The sequence below is a fragment of the Electrona antarctica genome (assembly GCF_951216825.1).
Source record: "Electrona antarctica genome assembly, chromosome: 1".
Taxonomy (NCBI): Eukaryota; Metazoa; Chordata; class Actinopteri; order Myctophiformes; family Myctophidae; genus Electrona; species Electrona antarctica.
In genome coordinates this window covers 24711731-24732995 of record NC_136806.1, presented here as the reverse complement: position 1 = coordinate 24732995, position 21265 = coordinate 24711731, and the positions used below count along the sequence as shown (strand labels likewise).

Below are 21265 nucleotides of genomic sequence, written 5' to 3'. Positions count from 1 at the left end.
TCCCAGAGAAACTTTACACTGTCTCACTGTTGATTACTCTATAGGGTTTTAACTTTTAACATCAAGTAATAGTCGTATTAAAAATATATATGTCTGAGTTCCCCCAAATAAATGTGTCTGTATGTTTGCCTGTGTATCTATCTACAGTATGTTCACAACTTCAGTTCTACTGACTGAGTCTTGCGTGCTGCTCAGTGGTTTAACAAGTGTCGTCTTCACCAGTTGGCCTCGTGTCTGGCAGGCTAGCTTGAGCTTCCCTTCAACCCTGTGATGGTCACTGGCCTTGGCGTCTTGCGGGGGCAGGTTCTAGGTAGCGTCTTGCGCCTCAGGGCAAGGTAAGAGGTGAAGCACTCTCCCACCGCCACAGCAGAAAGCTGGGTACAACACCGAGCAGTACCAGCAGTGCCCCCAGCGGGTGTGCAGACGCTTATACAACATACCAAAAAGTCATTAGACCGACCACACCATCGCTCCCAACATCCGTTACCGGTTACAAATCACCCGTCCTGCGGGTTACAAATCACCCGTGGCGTCCGTGTGTGGTTAGTGTTTGGGTAGGGTGTCGGACTAATAAATGTCGAACTCTTGGAATGTCGGAACTAATGCCTGCACCCGCCTCCGGCGTGGTCTGGTGCTCCATCAAACACAACTGGCCGTGTTTAAGGTGGGAACTTAAGCTGGCGATGGATCAAATGACCGTCCTTTTTGCTGCACTGCAGAAGTTACTAGCAAATGTATATGGGAGGATGCACAGTCGTTGATACCTCCCCAGCTGGGAGGATGCACAGTCGTTGATACCTCCCCAGCTGGGAGGATGCACAGTCGTTGATACCTCCCCAGCTGGGAGGATGCACAGTCGTTGATGCCTCCCCAGCTGTGGGGGTGGTGCCAGCAAGTGCAACAGGATATTTGGCGGGTGAAAAGTGGGAATTGGAAATGACTAAATTGGGTTCTCCTCACTTTCTTGGTAGGTGCCACCATGCCAGACAGCCCAAAGGGTAAGGTGTCAGACTAAAGGACAATCCCTAGATAAAACAAAAACATTTTACAGAAATCGCCACAAGAAAGCACTCCAAGCAGACGCCCAAGGAGATACCAGCCACCGCCTGTGCAGTTTGGGCATGAAATGGGATCTCCTTGACCCAAAAGAAACCATCAGAGATGTAGCCTGGTATGTAAGAACTATTGTATAAACTTATGTTATAGGACTCATTATGCCATTTGATGATATGTTCAGAACACTAGGGTGTTCTGAACATATCATCTAGGGTAACACTTAAAGGCCAGGTTCTATAATGCATTCGTAATGCACTTATAAGGCTTCATAACACTCGTTACTAATGTTTATAATTATGCACATATCCATGACAGTGATGGGCATGTGTGACCCCCACATTTTAGTCGGTCATATATAGCCCAGAAAGAAAGACTTCTATTGGTTGCTGTTGGCTTTAGGCGACCATACACTGCTCTTTATCTTAACCAGGCAGCACGATTGAATTTGTGTTATAGGAGGGTAGATTGAAGGCCGTACTGCAGAGATGGATGAAAGCAGAGGTTGAGGGTTAAGTACCCAGTGGTTTGTAAAAGCACAGCTGTCTTAGAGTTTGAGCCATGGATGTATTGAACAGGGTGGTTTTTAACAGCCAGAGACACTTAAGATGTGTGGTTCAGTCCCACTTTTACAATGTCAATGTCAGACAGTCTCTAGGATGCCACGCTGCTTGTTCTGCCATCACAATTTAGTCTACTCACTCATTTCAAAAGGTTAATGCATGTCAAATAGCAGTAGAAAACAATCACGGGCGCCCTCAGTCTGTATGTAGAGCAGTTTGCCGTGTGCACGGCTCATGAAGATTCACAGGACTTTGGAGTGCTGGCTATTGATTTCTTAATGTCAAATGGCAGAACATCCTAAAACCTCTTGGTCCTGGACTTAGTTTTTGTGTCATTTTATCATGCCTGACTTAAGTCTACTTTGGTGTATGACGTATAATAGTAGAATAATGTATCAGGAATATGAATAAATGCTCTTGTGTTTTTGTCTCATCCAAATACTATTGTAGTTCCTGTTCATTCAGATTGTTTTTAATCTCATCTCTCTTGAGCCCAACTCAAACGAGGGCTCCATGGCTCCTACATGTCAAATCGAACCACGTCAATATATATACACAAAGTATATATAAATGTTTTCATTAAAGAGTTAAATTAACAGTTTTTGTGGTTGTAGGCAGGAGGTGTGTACATAATGGATGATGACCAACATATATTCTGTGTCTGTTAGAAATGTAAGAGAGCAAGAGACATTGTGAGAGTGCATGAGGCGGAGATGTTTTTTCATCCTAATGTAGTGTGTGTGCTTGTCCGTGCGCATGTGTGTTTTTGCTAATAATTTCCTGCATAATGATGATCACTTTTACATTACAGTGGTTTCCGCTTTCAGCAAAAATCATATTAAAGGGGACGTCTCTCACTCTTGTTTTTTCTAGTCTCTTAACGACATATAGATGAAATCTGGCCATTACTGGAATGCACGTGCCACAGTGGTACACAATGGCACGAGCAGATTTTGGTGTGTACTGAGAGGTCCTGCAATTGGCTTCTAAATGTATAGAATGTGTGTACACAATATGTTATGTTTGGGCGGTGTTGCACAGCCCTATATCGCGTTACTGTTAATTGACCGCAGACATAATGGAACCACTTAAGAAATGACATCTTGCAGTGTCTCTCTCCAGGCACACATCCATATTCTGCCGTTAAGACTACTTTATATTATCACACTGAGAGGCAAAGCTGTAGTGTGTTATCTGAGAAATGGTCATAGTACGTGTAACCGTCACTCCATAGTTGTTATTAAGATTGATGTTTCTGTCATTTCTAAATGGATTTGTAAAACTTGTTTCATGGTGTAAACAGAGTAAGGGAATCCATGTATTCGTGGATGGTTCATCATACCTAAAGTATTAAGGATTTGAAGACTTAAAAGTAGGGTATTAAAATGATATTCTTTCAATTCTTTGGTTAAAACAATGTTTTTTGTTAAATGATTAAGGCACTATATTCTGATAGTAATCCTTGCTATAGAGTGTTTATTCAGTAACAGTTGTTTCCCCATCTCTCCAGGTCTTAATAAACAGAAAATATGTTCAGATAAGTGTCAAAATTTCAGCCAATCAGGAGAGAGTATCCATTTATCACCTTCCAATTCCACTTTTTCTAATTTCTTGGTGTTATCACTTCCAATTTCACTTGTTGCGCCAGGGACCCCCAAAATTGAAATGCATTTGGCTGTGGACTCTCATCTGAAAATGTTTTGTGTTAAAAAAATGAAATAAAAAATATTTAAAACACAAGATTTTTCAAAGATCTTTGAATAGCCAACTGTAAAATCTAAAATGACACACAGATGCTTTCCCGTTTTTTCCCCACGTTTTGAATGGGTTAGGCTAGTTTTAGATCATGACCCATCTGTGTAGTGCAGATTTACAACTGCACAGTCATAGTAGTAAACAGCATGTAGCTGTTAAACAACTTCATCTTCGATGGCTTTAACAAGAAATGTGTCCACAGCAAATGGAAGAGGAGTAGTGTGTGTGTGCGCGTGTGCGTGCTTTCAAAAGTGCTCAGCTGAACAATAGAGCAAGAGATGGAGACAGAGGAAAAATATCAAATGGGAGATATGCATTTGTGGTGAGGACACAGTGAGTGGTTGTGCAACTTGTGCCTGAGGAGAATATGGACAAGAGGTTTTCAGTGAGGAAGTGCTGTCTCTTTCTGTCTCATTTCTCTTGTGGGAATGGGAGGTGCGATGGGAGGTCCAATATGTGTCCATAACCAATCAAAACAGAAAGGGTCAGGGACAAGAATCAGGGGGTGTGGGGGTTGAAGTCCCTTTATCAGTGATATAGCAGAGGAACATACGATGAGAGAAACTGAACTAGACTGACTTGCATTTGGCAATAAAAGGCACACTTCTCAGACTTTCTAAAAGGATAACTTTTTTTCATGACTGAGAAAGCCGCCTGTTGAGAATCAGTCTCATTTTTTTCTGACACGGACAGGGGAGAGGAGGACAGTCCCTCTTATGTGCACATAGCTATGGGCTTGGGCTCTGCGATCTCTGGGTTTGTGACTGATTTCTTCACCTATGAGACCACCAAGTCTGTGGTGGTCAAGAGCTGGTCTGTAGGGATCATCAACCGGGTCGTACAGCTACTCATCATCACCTACTTTGTCTGGTCAGTATTAGTGGCATTAGTAGAAGAGAGCATGCATATTCCATGTTTTTCTTGTTGGTGTGTTTGTGCATAGGCGATCGATCAACCTGTAAGCTATACTCTTTGGTTTACCTGTAACCAGACAGTCTGTATATCTATCTCTGTCCCCATGCTTTTTCCAAGCTCCCAATGATCTAATAAGACTACAGAAGGACATAATTGTGTAAAATCTCACGTTTGTTTTCTCTCGGTTCTGCAGTTATGTCTTCATCTATGAGAAAGCATACCAGGTGACTGATACAGGCATAGAGTCCTCTGTCATGACCAAAGTCAAGGGCTTTGGTTACCACAACGGCCAGGTGATGGATGTGGCGGACTATGTCTTCCCTTCCCAGGTGTGTGGCCCTGATAACATAATATGGTCAACATTTATACAATATAAGTAAATGCTGCACACACATAGACAAAGCATTATTGGCTTTTAAATATTTTGTATGCAAACAAATATTTCTATTATTATTTAGGTCTAATGCATTGGGGTTTTCACAATAATTTTAAAAGCAGTGTTTTACTGTATACAAATTCATATTTAAAACGGAAATGGCCCCCTGGTACATAAATAAAATATCCCTAGTAATACTATGGAATCAGAAAACCAGCAGATTATTATGCCTCAATAAATTGTGTGTGTGTGCGCGCGCGTGCGTGCATGTCTGCATTTTATGATTAGGATGCAAGACTATCCAAGTTTTTATGTGATATGACATTATACATGCAGCACGTTCTGATTAGAATAGTTACAGGTGTACCATCCGACCAACTTACTTACTGGTACTTACATTACATTACATCCGTACTTTTTTTTAACGGAACCAGGGTAGTCTGACATACTACAATAAGAAGACATGCACTACATTTCACATAACATTTTTGATTGGTATATAGAATTATGTTCGACATATAAGAAATGACTAACAACACCAACATGTGCTTAGGGTTCGAGTGTGTTCAGTATTATGACCAGCTGGGTCATCACAGAGAACCAGTTCCAAGGAAAATGTAAAGAGGTGAGTATGCATTCAGTAGAAAATATTTTTAAATGAGAAAAAGAAATTCACTCGTTTTAGAAAAGGATAGGATTGAACTTTCCCATTGAAAATACACTGTGTATTGTGTTGAGCTGACATACTATTTGTTTCTACCACAGTACATCATGTGCATGTTTCTGTGCTTGTGTTCAGACTGTTAGCTTGTTCTATTGCACAGACGACATAGACTGTGAGGAGCATATGGATGAATCTTACCTCGGGAATGGTGAGTCCAGGTCCTAACATGCTTCCTGAAGCTTGTACCCCAAAACACTGTTGTCAATATCAGTCTTTAAAAACGCTGTTTCTCCTCTGTCTTGTTCCCAGGTTTTGTAACAGGTAGATGTCTTCTACCCCCCAGTGACCAAAACGGGACACAATCTTCTAGTGACAAAAATGGAACACAATCTTCCAGTGTCATAAATGGGACACAATATTTAAGTGACATAAATGGAACACAATCTTCCAGTGACATAAATGGAACACAATCTTCCAGTGTCATAAATGGGACACAATATTCAAGTGACATAAATGCGACACAATATTCAAGTGACATAAATGTGACACAATATTCCAGTGAGAAAAATGGAACGCAATCTTCCAGTAAAATAAACGGGACACAATCTCCCAAAAATGAGACACGATCCTCCAGGAAATACGTGCCACGAATGAAAAGAAAGGGTAGATGTGAAGTTCAAGGCTGGTGTCCAGTTGAGAATGAGAGGGTCAAAGGGTAAGACACACACACACACACACACACACACACATTCTACACTGTACGTTGGTTGACTGCATGAAGCTTGTCATTATTATTCATATCTGTTCACCTGTCCATATCAGGGAACGGATGCTGTATGTGGAAAACTTCACCATCTTCATAAAAAATAGCGTCCGATTTCCGCTCTTCAATGTCACTAGGTGAGTCACACACACACATGCACAGATATACACACATACAGAGACAGATACATGTAGACACATTCACAAATGTAACGATAGAGATTTGTACATTTAATTACCCTTATTCACATTTGCTATGAGAGTAGTCTTGTGTATCCAGACGATCAAAGATCTCACCCTACCGATAAGTCTGGTGACATGCCTTGTAGGGGCTAAAACTGGGTGGAACTGGATATTTATATATTTTTTTAAAGAAAGCAATACAAAGATTATAGGCCCATCCGTCATACTGGGATGTCTCAGGATTGGTTTTCATTTCAAAGCCTAGTGCATTGCTTATTAGTGTTGGTTATCTGCTGTTCTTCCCCCTACATTGAACTTAGTTGTCCTCAGATGTATCAGTAGGCAGAGATAATATTAATAATGCACATCTTCACTGGTCTAAAACACAAAATGACCAACTAATCACTTTCTTTGTTACTCAGGGGGAACTTCCCCCACACTCTGACAGCATCCCAAATCAAACGTTGTAAATACGACCCAGTGACCAACCCTCTGTGCCCAATATTCCAAGTGAAGGACATACTGAAGTACATTGGCTCAGATGTGGCTTCCCTCTCCGACAAGGTCTGAACGTGTTTGCTCTTTCTCTCTACAAAGGCTCATCTGTACTGTGTTGCATGACCCTGTGGCCCAGTTTTGTTATATAAATATTATTGTTGAGTGGTGCAACCACTCCCTTACGGAGTCTTACGGTCTGGAACACCCCCCCCCCCCCCCCACACACACACACACACACACCCGGGGACCCCCACATGGTAACTCTGTCATTTCTGTACCGTTTTGGACGCGGGGCGGCTCGCCGGAAACCGGGCCGGCACCATGGGTGCGTTCCTGTGGGTCTGGAACTTCCCCCCCCCCCCCCGGGAACCCCCACACGGAGTTGCACCACTCACTTCACATGGGTGTGATTTGTATTCATATTTACTGAATTAAAATGTAATGTGTTTATTCGTAGTATTGGCATTGATCACGTGTTCGTATGTTTTATATTAAACTAGAGCACCGCTAGTTGGCACAATTCAGGAATAATGTAAGTCAGGAACGATGCAAGTTGGGGCACTGCACACCCCGGGTAATTGACGAGAAACACACCAAGTCAATGCGTGCCCAAATTATGAAGACAGACAGTCAGACACATTCATGAATCATGAATCAATAGATACATACATAGATGTATGTATAACATATAGAAACTTTCTTACATCATTTTTGTCAAGTGAATCAGTTGAACATAATTTCATGTACAATATGAGTCTAATTTAAGTTTAGAATTAGCCTTAAAACAGGTCTCTATAGCTGCAGTCTTTAATGTTATTGTTCAGGGTGGTCTTTACTACTTTGTTATGTTTTATACGATAATAAGACAAAGCGTAAAATATACATATTTTTGTTTGACAATGTTGCAGCATTAGTAATAAAAGCAAGAATTATTACCAAGAAAACAGTTTAGACCATGTGCTGTACATGAAGTTCTTATTCTATCTTATGAATATCTAATGTAAAGTGACTATAATATTGAATATTATGTGACTACATTTATATTATGTGATTGTGACTACATTCTCTTCCCCTGGAAGATGAAGGGAGAAAGAACTAGGATTTTGTCTTTGTCTCTGTCTTCCTTCCTCTTGTTCCTTTCATCTCTTAGGGCGGAGAGATAGGAATAAACATTGAGTGGAAGTGCAACCTTGATCTGGATGTTGAAAAGTGTTTACCCAGGTATGCCTTCACACAACTCGATCTCCCGTTTAGGAGGAATAGGGTCTCCAAAGGCTATAACTTCAGGTAATTAAGGGACCTTCCATATCACGTATCTCTTTCAGAATTAAATCGGACAACAGAGATTTTAACAGAGTACTATTTCCTTCTCTCCATCCATTGACAGATTTGCCAAATATTTCAAGACGGAAAATGGGACTGAATTTCGAACTCTCCACAAGGCTTTTGCTCTTCGCTTTGACATCATGGTCACTGGCAATGTAAGTAATGAAAAACTACCTAACCACACATGTACTGTATCATGTGTATAACATAGTATGCACATGTATGCATGTTCAGATGAATTCCACCAAGTTTTGGTTTGAGTTTAGTTCATAATAATGTTCAAAACATTGTTTTTAAGTATTAGTACTATAATAATAAGATCATTTTGACTATCACAAAAATCTATTCTTTGAGATATACAGGTATTTGGGGGCATGTCTGTGTCCGCCATTGTCTATTTTTGCTGAATGATTGCATAATGAAAAATATGTCCATGGAATGCATTACTGATGTTGCAAGCAGGGACAGAATGGAGCTTAGAGATTAGTCGAGCATGCTGGATATATCAATATTGTCTGTCAACCAAATTTATTCTTTTGTATAGCCTACATGAAACCCATGGCCACAGGCCAGCTTTCTGGTGTGCATTGAGAACATATTTTTGGCAAACCTTTTCATGCATACACACTATGCATGAAATGGTGTAGAGCATATTTCATTTTGAAATGCAGCACATTTCTAAAGGAACTACAATATTCTCACCGGAGTGGGAACAATAGAGGCATCTGCCTTAATGAAGGACATAATATGTCATTCATATAATGTGGATCTATTTCCCTCTGTGTTCATCCAGGCAGGGAAGTTCAGCACTATACCTACAGTGATCAACCTTGTTGCTGCCTTCACTTCTATCGGACTAGTAAGATCACATCTTAACCACTTTCAAACTGGCACATCCCTATTTTGGGCTTGTCATTATAGTCAAATGTAGCCTATTTATTTATTTTGTAAATAATAATACAAATAAAAGGAAGAAAAAGATCTACAAGCTCACAGTTTGTTGCATCACAATGCATTGTGAGCTTGTATAGCAGCTATTCGGTGGTTAATCAAATTGGATGAATGTGAATGCTGTATTATCTGAATAACCATTAACCTCCTCAATGTTGTACTATTTGGCTGCAGGGCACAGTGCTCTGTGATCTCATCTTACTCAACTTTTCGAAAGGGGCAGATCAATACAAGGCCAAGAAGTTTGAAGAGGTACAACTTCTTGCCTGCACTTCCTGAAACTTTGTCCGCTTGCCGGCTCGTACATCTACAACCTCAAATGTCTGCTGAAGCTTAGATTTCTTTGATGCCTCTCTTTCTCCACAGGTCTCTGGAGAATCGATAGACACCCAGCTAGATGCAACCCTCTCGCAGAGCCCTGGGAGCGAGCTTGCTGAGCTGTCAATCAAACAAGGAATGAAGAGTTCCTATGACTCTGGAGCGGGGTCTCTCTCTGCTGATCAAGCCGTCTGACAGGACAGCCTCCCTGGCAATTCTGGAGAAACCACCTCTCTTGTCTCAGTTTGAGGTGTACTTCATTCTGGTTTCCTGCAGCCTTGCATCCACCCTCTTATCATCATCTCCACTAGTGTAGGCTACATACCTGTACACGGTAGGATGTTTTTGTTAGAGAATACATACATTTTGCTACATTCGCAAACACTGTTTGCAAGCGATTCGTTTGGGAAACTCCAGCACGTAGACATGTACACGAGGGAAGCAGCAAGCTATTATAATACATCCGCTTTTAGAAATAGCAACCAAAAAGAGGCACCTCTCCATGTACTTACATGGCTGAATGATATTATTGTTATTACAGACACTGCTTGAATTGGGCTGGTACTTGCCGGTACAGAGTACCTGTCCTTATAACTTATAATTAATTACATACCGCCACTTCCTGTTGAAACTACAGTACACTTATAGGAAACCATGCACTATCATAGTCTATGGGGGCATGTCGTTGCTCCAGTGAACCTCATTCATAACCCCAAAATATGTGTTGGCTACTTCATTTGGCACAAAAATAGTGACCATCATTAATCATTTTATCATATGATTATAACCTTTGGTACGATTAAAATGTACATGTACCATACATGTAAAAGAAATTTACCTGTTAAGGCCTATTCATAGTCTGGATTTGGTGAGCTGACCACCGGAGCTGAAATAACGTTGAGCGGTGGTGAGTAAAAACAGAGAGAAGGGCTGGAGCGGTGGCGGTGGTTTGCTCTTTGCTCTACACTGATGTTGGTAGCCTATTAGGCTATTTAGAATTGTCCAATTCTTCGTGAAAATCAATAGTGGTAGAGAGTGCTAAACCAACAAAATGTTTCAGTACATTTATAGAATATCTGGCTTCTGCTTATATTAACAGCACCATGCACGCCGGGCTCGCTCGCTCGCTCCATCATAGTATACCCCATAGGCCGATGGATACTTGAATAATGCAGGGAAAAGGTTCCTGTAGGCTACACTCCCACAATGTATGTAATGCAAATACGATATAGTATACAAATTCCTGTCAAAGTGTCAAGTCTTTTACCACAAATCTATAGCCTAATAACATTACCCATAATATTTTATATTGTGACCGAATAGTATGATATGAGTACTGTTTCATGAGTGCTGTTGTCAAATGGCTGTCAAATTTGACATGCCTTGCACATGCATGCACAGTGTTTTCAGCCTTGGAGTATTGACAGATTACTCCTGACAAGGTGCTAAAACTAACATGTGGACAGAGATGGTTTTCATTTTAAAACTCAGCGTTTCAATGAAAACACCTTAGTGTAGTAGATGTAGTCTTGCTAGCCAGGCTTTTCCCAATTGGGATGGGATTGGCGGGGCAGAGGAATAAGTCCATAGTCAACATAAAACTCAAAAGATCCAATACCTAAATACGAGGTTACAGCCTTTAAACAGTTACCCCCCTCACCATGTATGTACTGCTTGTTGAACCTACATGTAAATCCAGCCATACAACATTTGTAAGTAGTCTCATGAAAACACTGCAATATCTTGACTATAATAAAAAATAGTGATACCTTATGTTTCCTCGTGCAATTAAATTTTTTACTTTTAGTACAAACTATTCTTATGATTGATGGCATGCAACTAAAATGATTAAAATGTATTTTCTCTCTGCAGTCAAGTCCAGCTATATGACAGATACTATGCTAAAAATCAGTATTGGTGGAAATATGTACTGTACTGACACCACTTTGAATTAAGTGATTACTATGACATTGCATTGTTCTTCTGCCTTTGGATGAGAGAGAGAGAGAGAGAGAGAGAGAGAGAGAGAGAGAGAGAGAGTGAGTGTGTGTGTGTGTGTGTGTGTGTGTGTGTGTGTGTGTGTGTGTGTGTGTGTGTGTGTGTGTGTGTGTGTGTGTGTGTGTGTGTGTGTGTGCTTGTGCGTGCTTGTGCGTGCACGGCCGTGTGTGCGTGCGTTATGGGGTGCTTAAGTGGCTGTGGCTTGTGGTGTACAGATGGGCCATTATTAGTGCATTCCTGGGAATTTACATCGGACACACTGCACAGACTAATGGACTACAGGGAGATCAGGGTCTCAGTTCATTCATCAAGCCACTTTTTCAAATAGATCAAATGTGCAGAGAATTGTTGCATCTTAATTTAAGTTTCGTGTTCATACTGTAAATTGTTGCATACTATGTAACTAAATTCATATACCGGTAATCTGAAAATGAACGTAATGCTCAAGCCCAAAATCCTTTTTGCTTTTTCCTTCATCGTTCCCCTCACCTATTGTCTCTCACAAGAGATTCAAGGAAGTAAGAATCAAGCGGGATTCTTGATCAAAATAATGCCACAGCCTAATGAAAGTACATTTTGGGGGGGCAAATGTACTTATATTAGGCTGTGGCATTATTTTTTTTATGAGAAATTGATTCATAGTGGTGATAGTGATCACATAGAATAATCATTCACAAGTGAAATGATGAACACCCTCAAGGCCTGTGGGGGTCCCTGTACCCCACTATGAAATCCACCGCAGCCTTTACCACACTCTAACCACCTCTGTCACCACATTCTCTGACCAGGGCCACTAATAGATCAGATAAAAAACTAAGGGTCACTAATAGATCAGACTAAAAGGCCCCTTAATGGCTCTGGGAACAGGCAACTCCACTATGGGGTGAATGGACAGAGGAAGTGACAGCAGCTGGTCACGAGGATTAATGTGCTAATGTAATCATACAGATCAATAGCAAACATCTAATGGAGATGACAGCAGCTTAAGTTACATGTAGAGCATATTCTTCTGTCATTGTCAGGACACCCAGGTTCCAACCGAGGAAAGTTGCATAGTGCAGCTTTTAAAGTTAAATGTTCTTTTCAAATAATGGAACTTTAATGTACTTAATAAAAATGATTAGCGATCAAAAGGTTATTTGTACTTGTTTATATTCATTTGTTTACTTAAAAGTTCCCACATTTTTTCAAATTGATTTCAAGATTTATTTAAAAAATATATTATATAAAATATATTATTATTACAACATATTGGTCAAAACATCGCTAATCGATGGTCCCAGCAGATAATCCTCATTGTCATCATATCCATATTGGAATTAATAAAAAAAAAAAAAATAATAATAAAATAACTCAATGTCAAACTCTGGAGCTTATTGCATTTAGTTCTTTGATTTGGTTCTGTGTAAAATAAAGGCATCATTTAATGACAATTTTTAACAGAGAGATGCCTGGCTATACAACAAAATGTACTAAAACAAAGTATCCTCATAAATTGTATTTTCAATAGAAAAGGGGATAATTACATGATGATCCTTCAGACTAAATATTTCCTTTTTTTGTGTGTGTGACACTGTGTGTCCTGTCAGAGATTATTACAGAATACGTATATTAAAAACGACAATGGTGATCCATGTGGTCCCAACACACCCAGGAGATGAAGTGTTGAAACAGACATTGAAGTGGGGAAAGGAAACGGATCACGCTCCTGCTGTAGCTCTTTCCACAGTAATCTGGGTCTGAAAGGTGAGCCAGTTGTGTGTTCATGTGTCCAGGTTGTGAGCCAGTTGTGTGTTCATGTGTCCAGCAGGTTGTGAGCCAGCAGATGGCGTCGCAGCTTTAAAGAACAGGGTGACTCACTGTCACTCAAGAAGATCCAAAAATGTTGCACATATCCAACAACCTTTTGAAGGCATGTTATATGGTCCCAAAACGAACAAAGGTCAAAGGCACAAAAGAAGCTCTGCACATTGTAGCTCCCTTACACGATTTCCCTTTCTTTTGGGCATCCAATGAGTGACGTTTACAGCCAAAGCTCTTCAGACTAAACTAGAAAAGGATGCTCTTTGGAGTGCAGGTATTTGCCAGGCCGGGTGGCCTACCAAGTGTCAGTCATGGGTTGCAGCAGACAGGACATGTGTAATGTGTACACTCCCCAATGGGGACATCCTATTGCATTGTATTTAAATCTAGTTCAGGGACGCTTCTACGGTTATATTCAACTTATGACTGCATTAGCTTGGTGGTTTTCTCACGTACTGAGATGAATAGAGTGATCTTAAGTTTTTATATTGTATTGTATGTTTGATTTCAATACTGTGCTAAGGTCTGCACAACAAACCAGATTCATCAGATGATGATCACATGATGTACACTAGTATTTAAGATGGCCTCATCATTTCTCTCCATCACTCACTTATTTAGTCTGAAGAATCAATTTGGCTCAAACCGTCACTCGTTGGATGCCTAAATAAAAACTAAAATAATAAGGGAGCTACATTACACGTACAATGTGCACCGCAGACCTTTTTTTTGCCTTTGATCTTCTCTCACTGTCGCTGTCAGTGTTGGTCACTGTTTAGTTTTCTTACCATTGCCAGTCTTCATCCTCTTCAATGCCTTGATCCAGGCGGGGAGAGCAGATCGTGATGCTGGTGTCACTGTCACCACTTGCTCCGTTTGCTGCGTCCCTTGATCCCCCTCAATGGACGAGTCGTCCTCACTTACGGAGTCGTCGTCTGAGACAAAAATGTCTAGATCCAGGTTGATGGGCGCAATGGTGATCACTTCCTCTGAGAAACGAACTCGACGAGTCTCCTCAACTCTCCTCTGAGTCCGGGAGAATGTGCACAGGGATGGAAAGAAAGAGTTGGAGTAGAAGAAGATGAAATTGGAAATACAGGATGGAGACATTTTAGACAAAAGTCTCATGAGTTTAACTAAGACCTGAGGCCGAGTCTTAGTAGTATAGTATGCATCAATGGTTCTCAAACTTCTTCACGTCAAGGACCCCCAAAATGTATTTGGCTGTGGACCCCCCATATCAGAAATATGTTGTTCCAGTGACCTCCAGAAGCAAAGATTTGCGTTAGAAAATGTATACTTAAAGATCTTCGATTTGATATAAGTGACGTGCAAATGATGCGCTATGAGCTTGTATATATCTGCTATTTAGGCCTAGCCCTGCCAAAGTATAAAGAACCAATGTATAAAATGGTAAAATAATTCAAAAGTAGCTATTAAAGTTCTGATGAATTATAGACATATTTCCTAGAATGGCTAATAATAACTATTATCAATTTTGAATGTGAGTCATCACAACATGGCCAGAACATTACAAAGATGGTTAATCTCACCTTCTTAGTCGCCGTTTCCGTTGAAATGGATGACCCAGAATCTTGAGACACGGATTTTCTCAGTGCACTCCGGGGCACAGCAACAGGAGGACGAGAAGAGGGTGGCAGAGGAGATGAAAGAGAGAACATTGACATAATGTCACCGCCATTATCGTTTATCTTCTCTGTCTCATGGGCAACGTGGCTGAAGGAGAAGCCAGGCAAATACATGGGCTCGTCTGTGAGGAGTGAGAAAAGAATTACAGTGGGTTTCAAGCGTTTTCACAGCGAACAAATCTACACAAATCTATACATTATCTACACACCAGGGGTCTTCAGGCCAAGGACCCCTTAGCAGAGAGAGCCATGAAGCAGGGACCCACTACTACATGCATTGTGTACAATTGTGTTGGAGATTCAACTTTTTTCATAGCTTTCATAGATAGAGTATATAGCTTAATATGGCTTAAACCCTCAATACTAAGTAAACTTGACCTTTGGCTCTGTGCTTGGCCTGTCCTTCTACATCTACACCAAACCTCTTTGCTGAAAATAGCCAATCTACTATTAGATCTCTCTAATAGTAGACCTGCTATTTTCGCTATTGTTCCTCTCAGAATAGGGATGCTATAGGGTTGAAGTGGTTAATGTAAAAGAAATAAAAAAGGCTCCTATCACACAAAGATTTGGCGGACCCCCTTTAGTAACTGTGAGGACCCCCTAAGACCCGTGATCTACACAGTAAAGTTCTCATATGAAGCTCTGTTAACTTCAACTGCAGTCTATACTGTACATGCAGAATGGATTTGACCAGATAAAACGTCTTGTTCTGACCTCTCTTTGCCTCTTTTCTCTCTCTCACGTCCTCCTCCTCCATGCGGTCCTCCTCTCCTCCCTTCTCCTGGGACCTTCTCTTTCTGTTCAGATGGACTCTGTCCGTCATGGATGAGTTGTCCAGCACATCTGCTGGCTGTGAACAAAAGTAGAAAACAAAGATGATGTACCTACAATTGATTCATAAAAACATAACGTAACATAACTTTCCAACATAACATATCATAATAGCAAAGGGATCTCTTATTTATTATACTGTTATGTATTTTTGCAACTCTATCAGCAAAGATAATATATGCATTAATCTATTAAACATTAGTTATTGTTTACTGGAATCATTATTTCAATGATTGTTTACCTTTGAAAAGGTGAAATCTACTGTATTTTTCAGGTCTATTCTCTGTTCGGCCCTATTGCACTCTGTATCTGATTGGCTATGACCATGGTCCATTGGCTCTGATTGGATGAGCTCAGTTTCAATATCCTGTGCTGGAACATGATTTGGTTCTGAAATGTCCATGTTTACAGGCATGCAAATATCACTTGATACCGGTGTCGATGCCAAAACTGCAGCTGATTCAGGTTCTCTCACGTTCCATTGATTGTTTATGTTTCCTGGTCGTGTGTGAATCAAAGATGATTGGCCACTGCATTGGTCTTGGCAGTTCAGGGTGGCTCCTGGTTGGCTTGTTGACAATTCAAATAATTTCTGATTGGCTATGCCACCTGGGGGGGTAGGGCTTAGAAACTTGGCCCACTCGTGACCGGCAAGGATCTCGTCCAGTAAGCTGAATGACCCCAGGCCAAATTCAAAGTCACAGGGAGTTCTGTCAAAAGAGAGAAACTTGATTTAAAAAATTGTTATAATTACAATGCATCATAACAATGGGAGAGTATGTACTTGTAACAGCACTTTGTCTTGAAAGAAAAAAGAAAAAACTTAAAGTGTTGTGAAACCCCAGGCAATTTATCCCCCCAATTCAGTTTAAAAACGACAGCAGCAGCTAGTAATGTAGCTGCAACTACAATTAATAATGGGTGTGTTAGGTTTAGATGTGCCCCAAAGCCATGAGTGTGCCAACCATAGACATAAATAGGTAAGCGCCTGCTTACGTACGTGAGACTAAAAAAAAGAAAAGCTTTTTCTGTTATATAACCCATTACTGGTGTTTTGGTATGAAAACCATAACATAACATGTAGTTTGTACATGTCATGACATTTGTAACAAATGTGAAAATCAGTTGAGAATTCAGCGAGTTATGATTTTATTAACTCCTGCTTCCATAGACATACAGGTACATATGGGGCATACATGTATTAGGAGGCATGGGTCTCCCTACAAAATATGGCGGCCACGATGACTAGGGTTGGGATCCACATACCAGCCCTGACAGTGTGATTAAAAACGGTTCCTGAAACAGTTCCAAATGTGATGGAACCAATTCCAGTTCCACAATGCCGGATCCAGTTCCTCCGGTTCAGCATCCCAACTGTAAGTAACAATGACGCATTGCTCCAATGAACAGCAGCGACCAAATGAGGTATATCTACAGTACACATATAGGTGCCAACATACCGTAGACTAGACAGTATTGACACACCTAAATCGAACAGACCTATTATTAATTTTATTAGCTGCAGCTGGCGTTGCTTACATCATCATCACGGTGTACTATATAAGGTCAGTCTTAAGGCACGGTCACACATACATATAAAAGAAAAAGACGCATTGGCGTGTCGCTTTCAACGTGTGGAGTTCGACATTTGTGAACTTTGACTGAGCGTCAGCCAATAGAAATGCTTTCCACTCCAACGTAAGTAAAAGACACACCACTATTTCCATGCACATAACATTAAGGCACTGCCCACAATATGCAAGACAACTCCGTTCAGACACATACTGTATGTGTGACCGTACCCTGCCATATTTTTACAATGCTGTATAGTTTTTAACTTGATAATAAACAAACTACTAAAATCAGCCTAGGGTTTCACCCCCTTTATGTGGGTGAGGTGCACAACTCCTCTGTCTGACTCTGTATCCTTATAAAGCACTTTCATGAGCATCATGGAAATATGCATATGCACATTCTGATGTTGTGAGGTCAATGTGTCAATCAATATCTGCATGAATGCCAGGGTGAAGACTGAATTAATATGGTTAGTGACAGTTTTTGTCAGTGAATGGGGTGTGTCTGTCAAATTACAATGAATGGAGGAAGTGAAAGAGAGAGTGAGAGAAAGAGCAAAGCAGTATCAATCAACATAACTGACATCACAGTTATGGCTGGAATTATCACTTCACAAATACCTCACATGCCTCATCTCAATATCTCCGAACCATGGCTGGTACTGTCGATCATAGTAGTTGAGACTGTGGTTCTCAAACCTTTCAATTTCATGCACCCATAACTCTGAGAGTGCACTCTTACATGCTGTTTCTCCTGGATTTGTTTCAAAGTATCCCTGAGCAAGGCATTTAACCTCTATGCTCCCAAGCAGGTAGAGGTTCAAGGTGACTGCTCCTAATATCTAATAGTTAGGATGTGTACATTCCAGATAATTAATTTCCCCACAGGGACATAACATTTAATAGATAAATACAAATGTTAAAGTAACCTGTGTGTGTAGTTTGTATCATCACGGCAGTCTCAGACAAGTGCTATTAAGGGCCATATTTTGCGCGTCTTAAGTAGGCTGCATCTTAATATAAAACTTGGAGGCGTGGCCAATGCGGTTTCGCTATTTTAAATGGCCGAACAGCATTGGCCACGCCACCAAGTCAAATAGGGCCCAATACGGTATGTGTTAAGTTTTTAAGTGAATGTATAATCGTCTGCATCATATAGGATGAGTTAGGATAACCCATCCTAACTAATTTATTAGGAGCAGTGAACAGCGATTCTCCAGCACATCTCAGGCCAGTGCTGGCAGGAGTATTTAGTTAGCATGCATTTTAGTGTGGGAGGAAATCCACATAAACATGTAGGGAACATGCAAACTCCACACAGAAAGGCCCCAGGCGGCCACCACTGAGATTCAAAACCAAGACCTATTTGCTGTGAGGCAACAGTGCTAAACACTGAGCCACTCCAAAACCGAGAGTGGAGCCAGCCATGCAATGGCACCAAAGTATCCATTGGGTGCAGTTATGGGTTCAGCCAGGAAGTTTATGATTCTCTGGCGCCACTCTACCACTCAAATCACTGACACCTAACCTAAGTTATAGCATAGTGGTTTGGAGTCGGTTTGGACCCCCTGTTGGCTTATAAGACTAAACTATTGTTTCTCTCTTTGTTTGTTTGTTGGAAAAAGGATGAATGATAAAAGAAAAAAGAGGTAGAGGAGGTAATCATCTCACCTGACACACACACACACACACACACACACACACACACACACACACACACACACACACACACACACACACACACACACACACACACACACACACACACACACACACACACACACACACACACACACACACACACACACACACACACACATAAATAAAATACCTGTTGTGATCTTTAGGTGTAGGTGATTCTACAGTACTGTCTCCTGAAAGCGTTGGAGGGGCATCAACACTCCTGGCCATTTCTGCCTCCTTATCTGACATGTCGGTGAGATTATTTGCTGCTGGTGGATGGTTTTCAGGGGAAAGCTGTTGAATACAGAGGTAATTAAATCTCCCCCAGAATGGAATGGAAAAGTTTCATTTAAAGTTTCTATAGTTAAGAAAAGAAAAACACTACTCACTTCTTTTTCATTCTTCCCATCTTCCTCAACTTCACCCTCTTCTTTCCCTTTCTTTGTTAAACTCCCATGTCTCTCCTTCCAGCTCTCCTTGATCTTCTGTGTCCATCTCCTACTTTTGGTCTCAGATGATCTCTTCTTCAGTTTTGGTTCTGGGACTAGTTTTGGTCCTCCTAAAACACCTCTGTTTTGCAGAAGTGTTGTGCTCTTAGCTTCACTTCCTGAGCTTGGACTTGCCTCTACAGTCTTCATTGACCATGCATAGACTCTGGGAGTAAAGCCCTGAACAAGGGAGGGAGAACTGTCCTTATTGTCCTGTCCCTGACTTCTAGATTCAGTTACACCCTCTGTCACAGTCCTAAAAGTCAAAGGTGACGTATCGGGAAGGGAAAGCCGGTCATCATGGGAATTGACAGGATTAATTGGAGAATTACCGTTTCCATTCCTTCCCCGTTGTAGCTCATCTTCTGCCCTCTCATCCGCATTGTTTGGTGTGCTTGCAGAAACGCTGTGCATATTTCCTGTTGGGGTTAACACTGGCAACATTGCCTCTCTTGAGTCTCTGTTCTCAGTCCTATCACTGTCAGTGTTGATTTTATGGGAGGGAGAGGAAATGACACCCAGAGAAGACATGAAAGATGTTTCCTTTCCCATGTCCAATGTGAGGGCATTCATTTGTGGGCTGAAGTCCGACACAGGTATCCCAAACTCCTCGTGAGAATCCAACTTCCTCATTTCACGTCGTTCTCCCTTATCAAGGCCCCCTCTGCCCTCTTCTGCTGGACCTATGATGATGTCACTTGGAGTTGGCCTTGTCATTGCTGTCCCAAACCCATTCACAGAGATGCTGTTGAATTCACTGACAGTTTTGTGATATGGGTCTCCTGTCCCTCCTTTCTGCCCCTGGCTTGGGGCACCAGTGGTGGGACTGGTTTGGGGCTGGCATCCCTGACTCCCAGTGCCCGGCTGGAGTTTCAGTCTTTGCAGCATAGACTGGAGAAGGGCCTGGGTGTCTATGGTGGGACTGTGTGATTCAGACATCCAGGAATTTGTTTTGGATACATGTATCTACTGTATGCGAAATGAGAAAGGTCCACACAAAGGATGAATAAAAAAGTAAATGCACCTAAATGTAGTAAAGAACAGAATATTCCTCAAGATCCCTCATATTATACAGTATATTCAACAGATCAGTCCAATGCTAAAGGTAGATTCTGACATCTTTCCAGGTATGTACAGTGTGGTCTTTTTTAGCTGTACCACTTCACCCTCTCGTCCGGTAATCATCCCTGTCTTCTTAATAAGAATTTTGAAGGTTACTCTCTTCTTTTTCCCCCACATTACACCATTTCTCTCATGCTGTTAGTGTTTTATCTCATGTGCATCGGCGTCAGCTGAGAATCTTGTGTTTCTCTGTGTAAGTTAATTACCTGTTTTGGTGCATTCTTCTCTTTGCTCCTCACAGCAAACATCCATGGTATTTGAATCCTTCAACGCTATGGCTCATCTGTCAGCTGTTAAAAAACGTCAAAACTTTAGTTTTTGATTTTCACGTCTTCTTCTTCTTCCCTCTCACTTCCTGTGTTACTCTGTCTTTCAAGAAATGTACATGCGTCTATTTACTGTGCACAGAGGCTGTTCAGTCACACCTCTTGAGCAGCAACTGTCCAGGTCATCTCTGTTGGGTTGGAAGAGAGAGAGAGAGAGAGAGAGAGAGAGAGAGAGAGAGAGAGAGAGAGAGAGAGAGAGAGAGAGAGAGCGGTTTATTGCATAGCAGCGTTCCATAGACCTTACAGATGCAGACCAACAAGAAATACCAGTGAGGCTAGACACATAACTGACAGTGCCTCTGCCTCTCTCTCTCTTTCACTGCTATCATTCTATGTCGCTCCCTTCCTCTTTCTTTCTATCACACATAACACACCCTCTTTCCACAGTGGCCCTGGTGTGGTCAATGGCCATGTGGGCGTTTTG

At 41.2% G+C, this 21265-nt stretch overlaps 2 protein-coding genes across 2 annotated transcripts; one reads left to right on the top strand and one right to left on the bottom strand.

Moving 5' to 3' along the window:
• Positions 1-590: 590 nt before the first annotated feature.
• On the top strand, positions 591-9763 carry p2rx3a (purinergic receptor P2X, ligand-gated ion channel, 3a; the record flags this gene model as incomplete). The annotated part of the gene is made up of 13 exons (XM_079496088.1): positions 591-664; positions 4065-4241; positions 4480-4615; positions 5216-5287; positions 5462-5534; positions 5636-6041; positions 6149-6226; positions 6694-6835; positions 7920-8056; positions 8157-8250; positions 8889-8954; positions 9221-9298; positions 9413-9763. The coding sequence occupies 13 exons, from the start codon at positions 591-593 to the stop codon at positions 9557-9559; spliced, it is 1680 nt and encodes a 559-aa protein (XP_079352214.1). The 3' UTR covers positions 9560-9763.
• A 4124-nt stretch (positions 9764-13887) lies between these two features.
• Positions 13888-20861, bottom strand: LOC306921414 (uncharacterized protein). Its single transcript, XM_079498536.1, has 7 exons — positions 20722-20861; positions 19295-20362; positions 19054-19199; positions 15890-16358; positions 15532-15667; positions 14719-14936; positions 13888-14191 (listed from the first exon to the last, which is right to left on the bottom strand). The coding sequence occupies exons 2-7, from the start codon at positions 20330-20332 to the stop codon at positions 13934-13936; spliced, it is 2265 nt and encodes a 754-aa protein (XP_079354662.1). The 5' UTR covers positions 20333-20362; positions 20722-20861; the 3' UTR covers positions 13888-13933.
• Between the last annotated feature and the right edge of the window lie 404 nt (positions 20862-21265).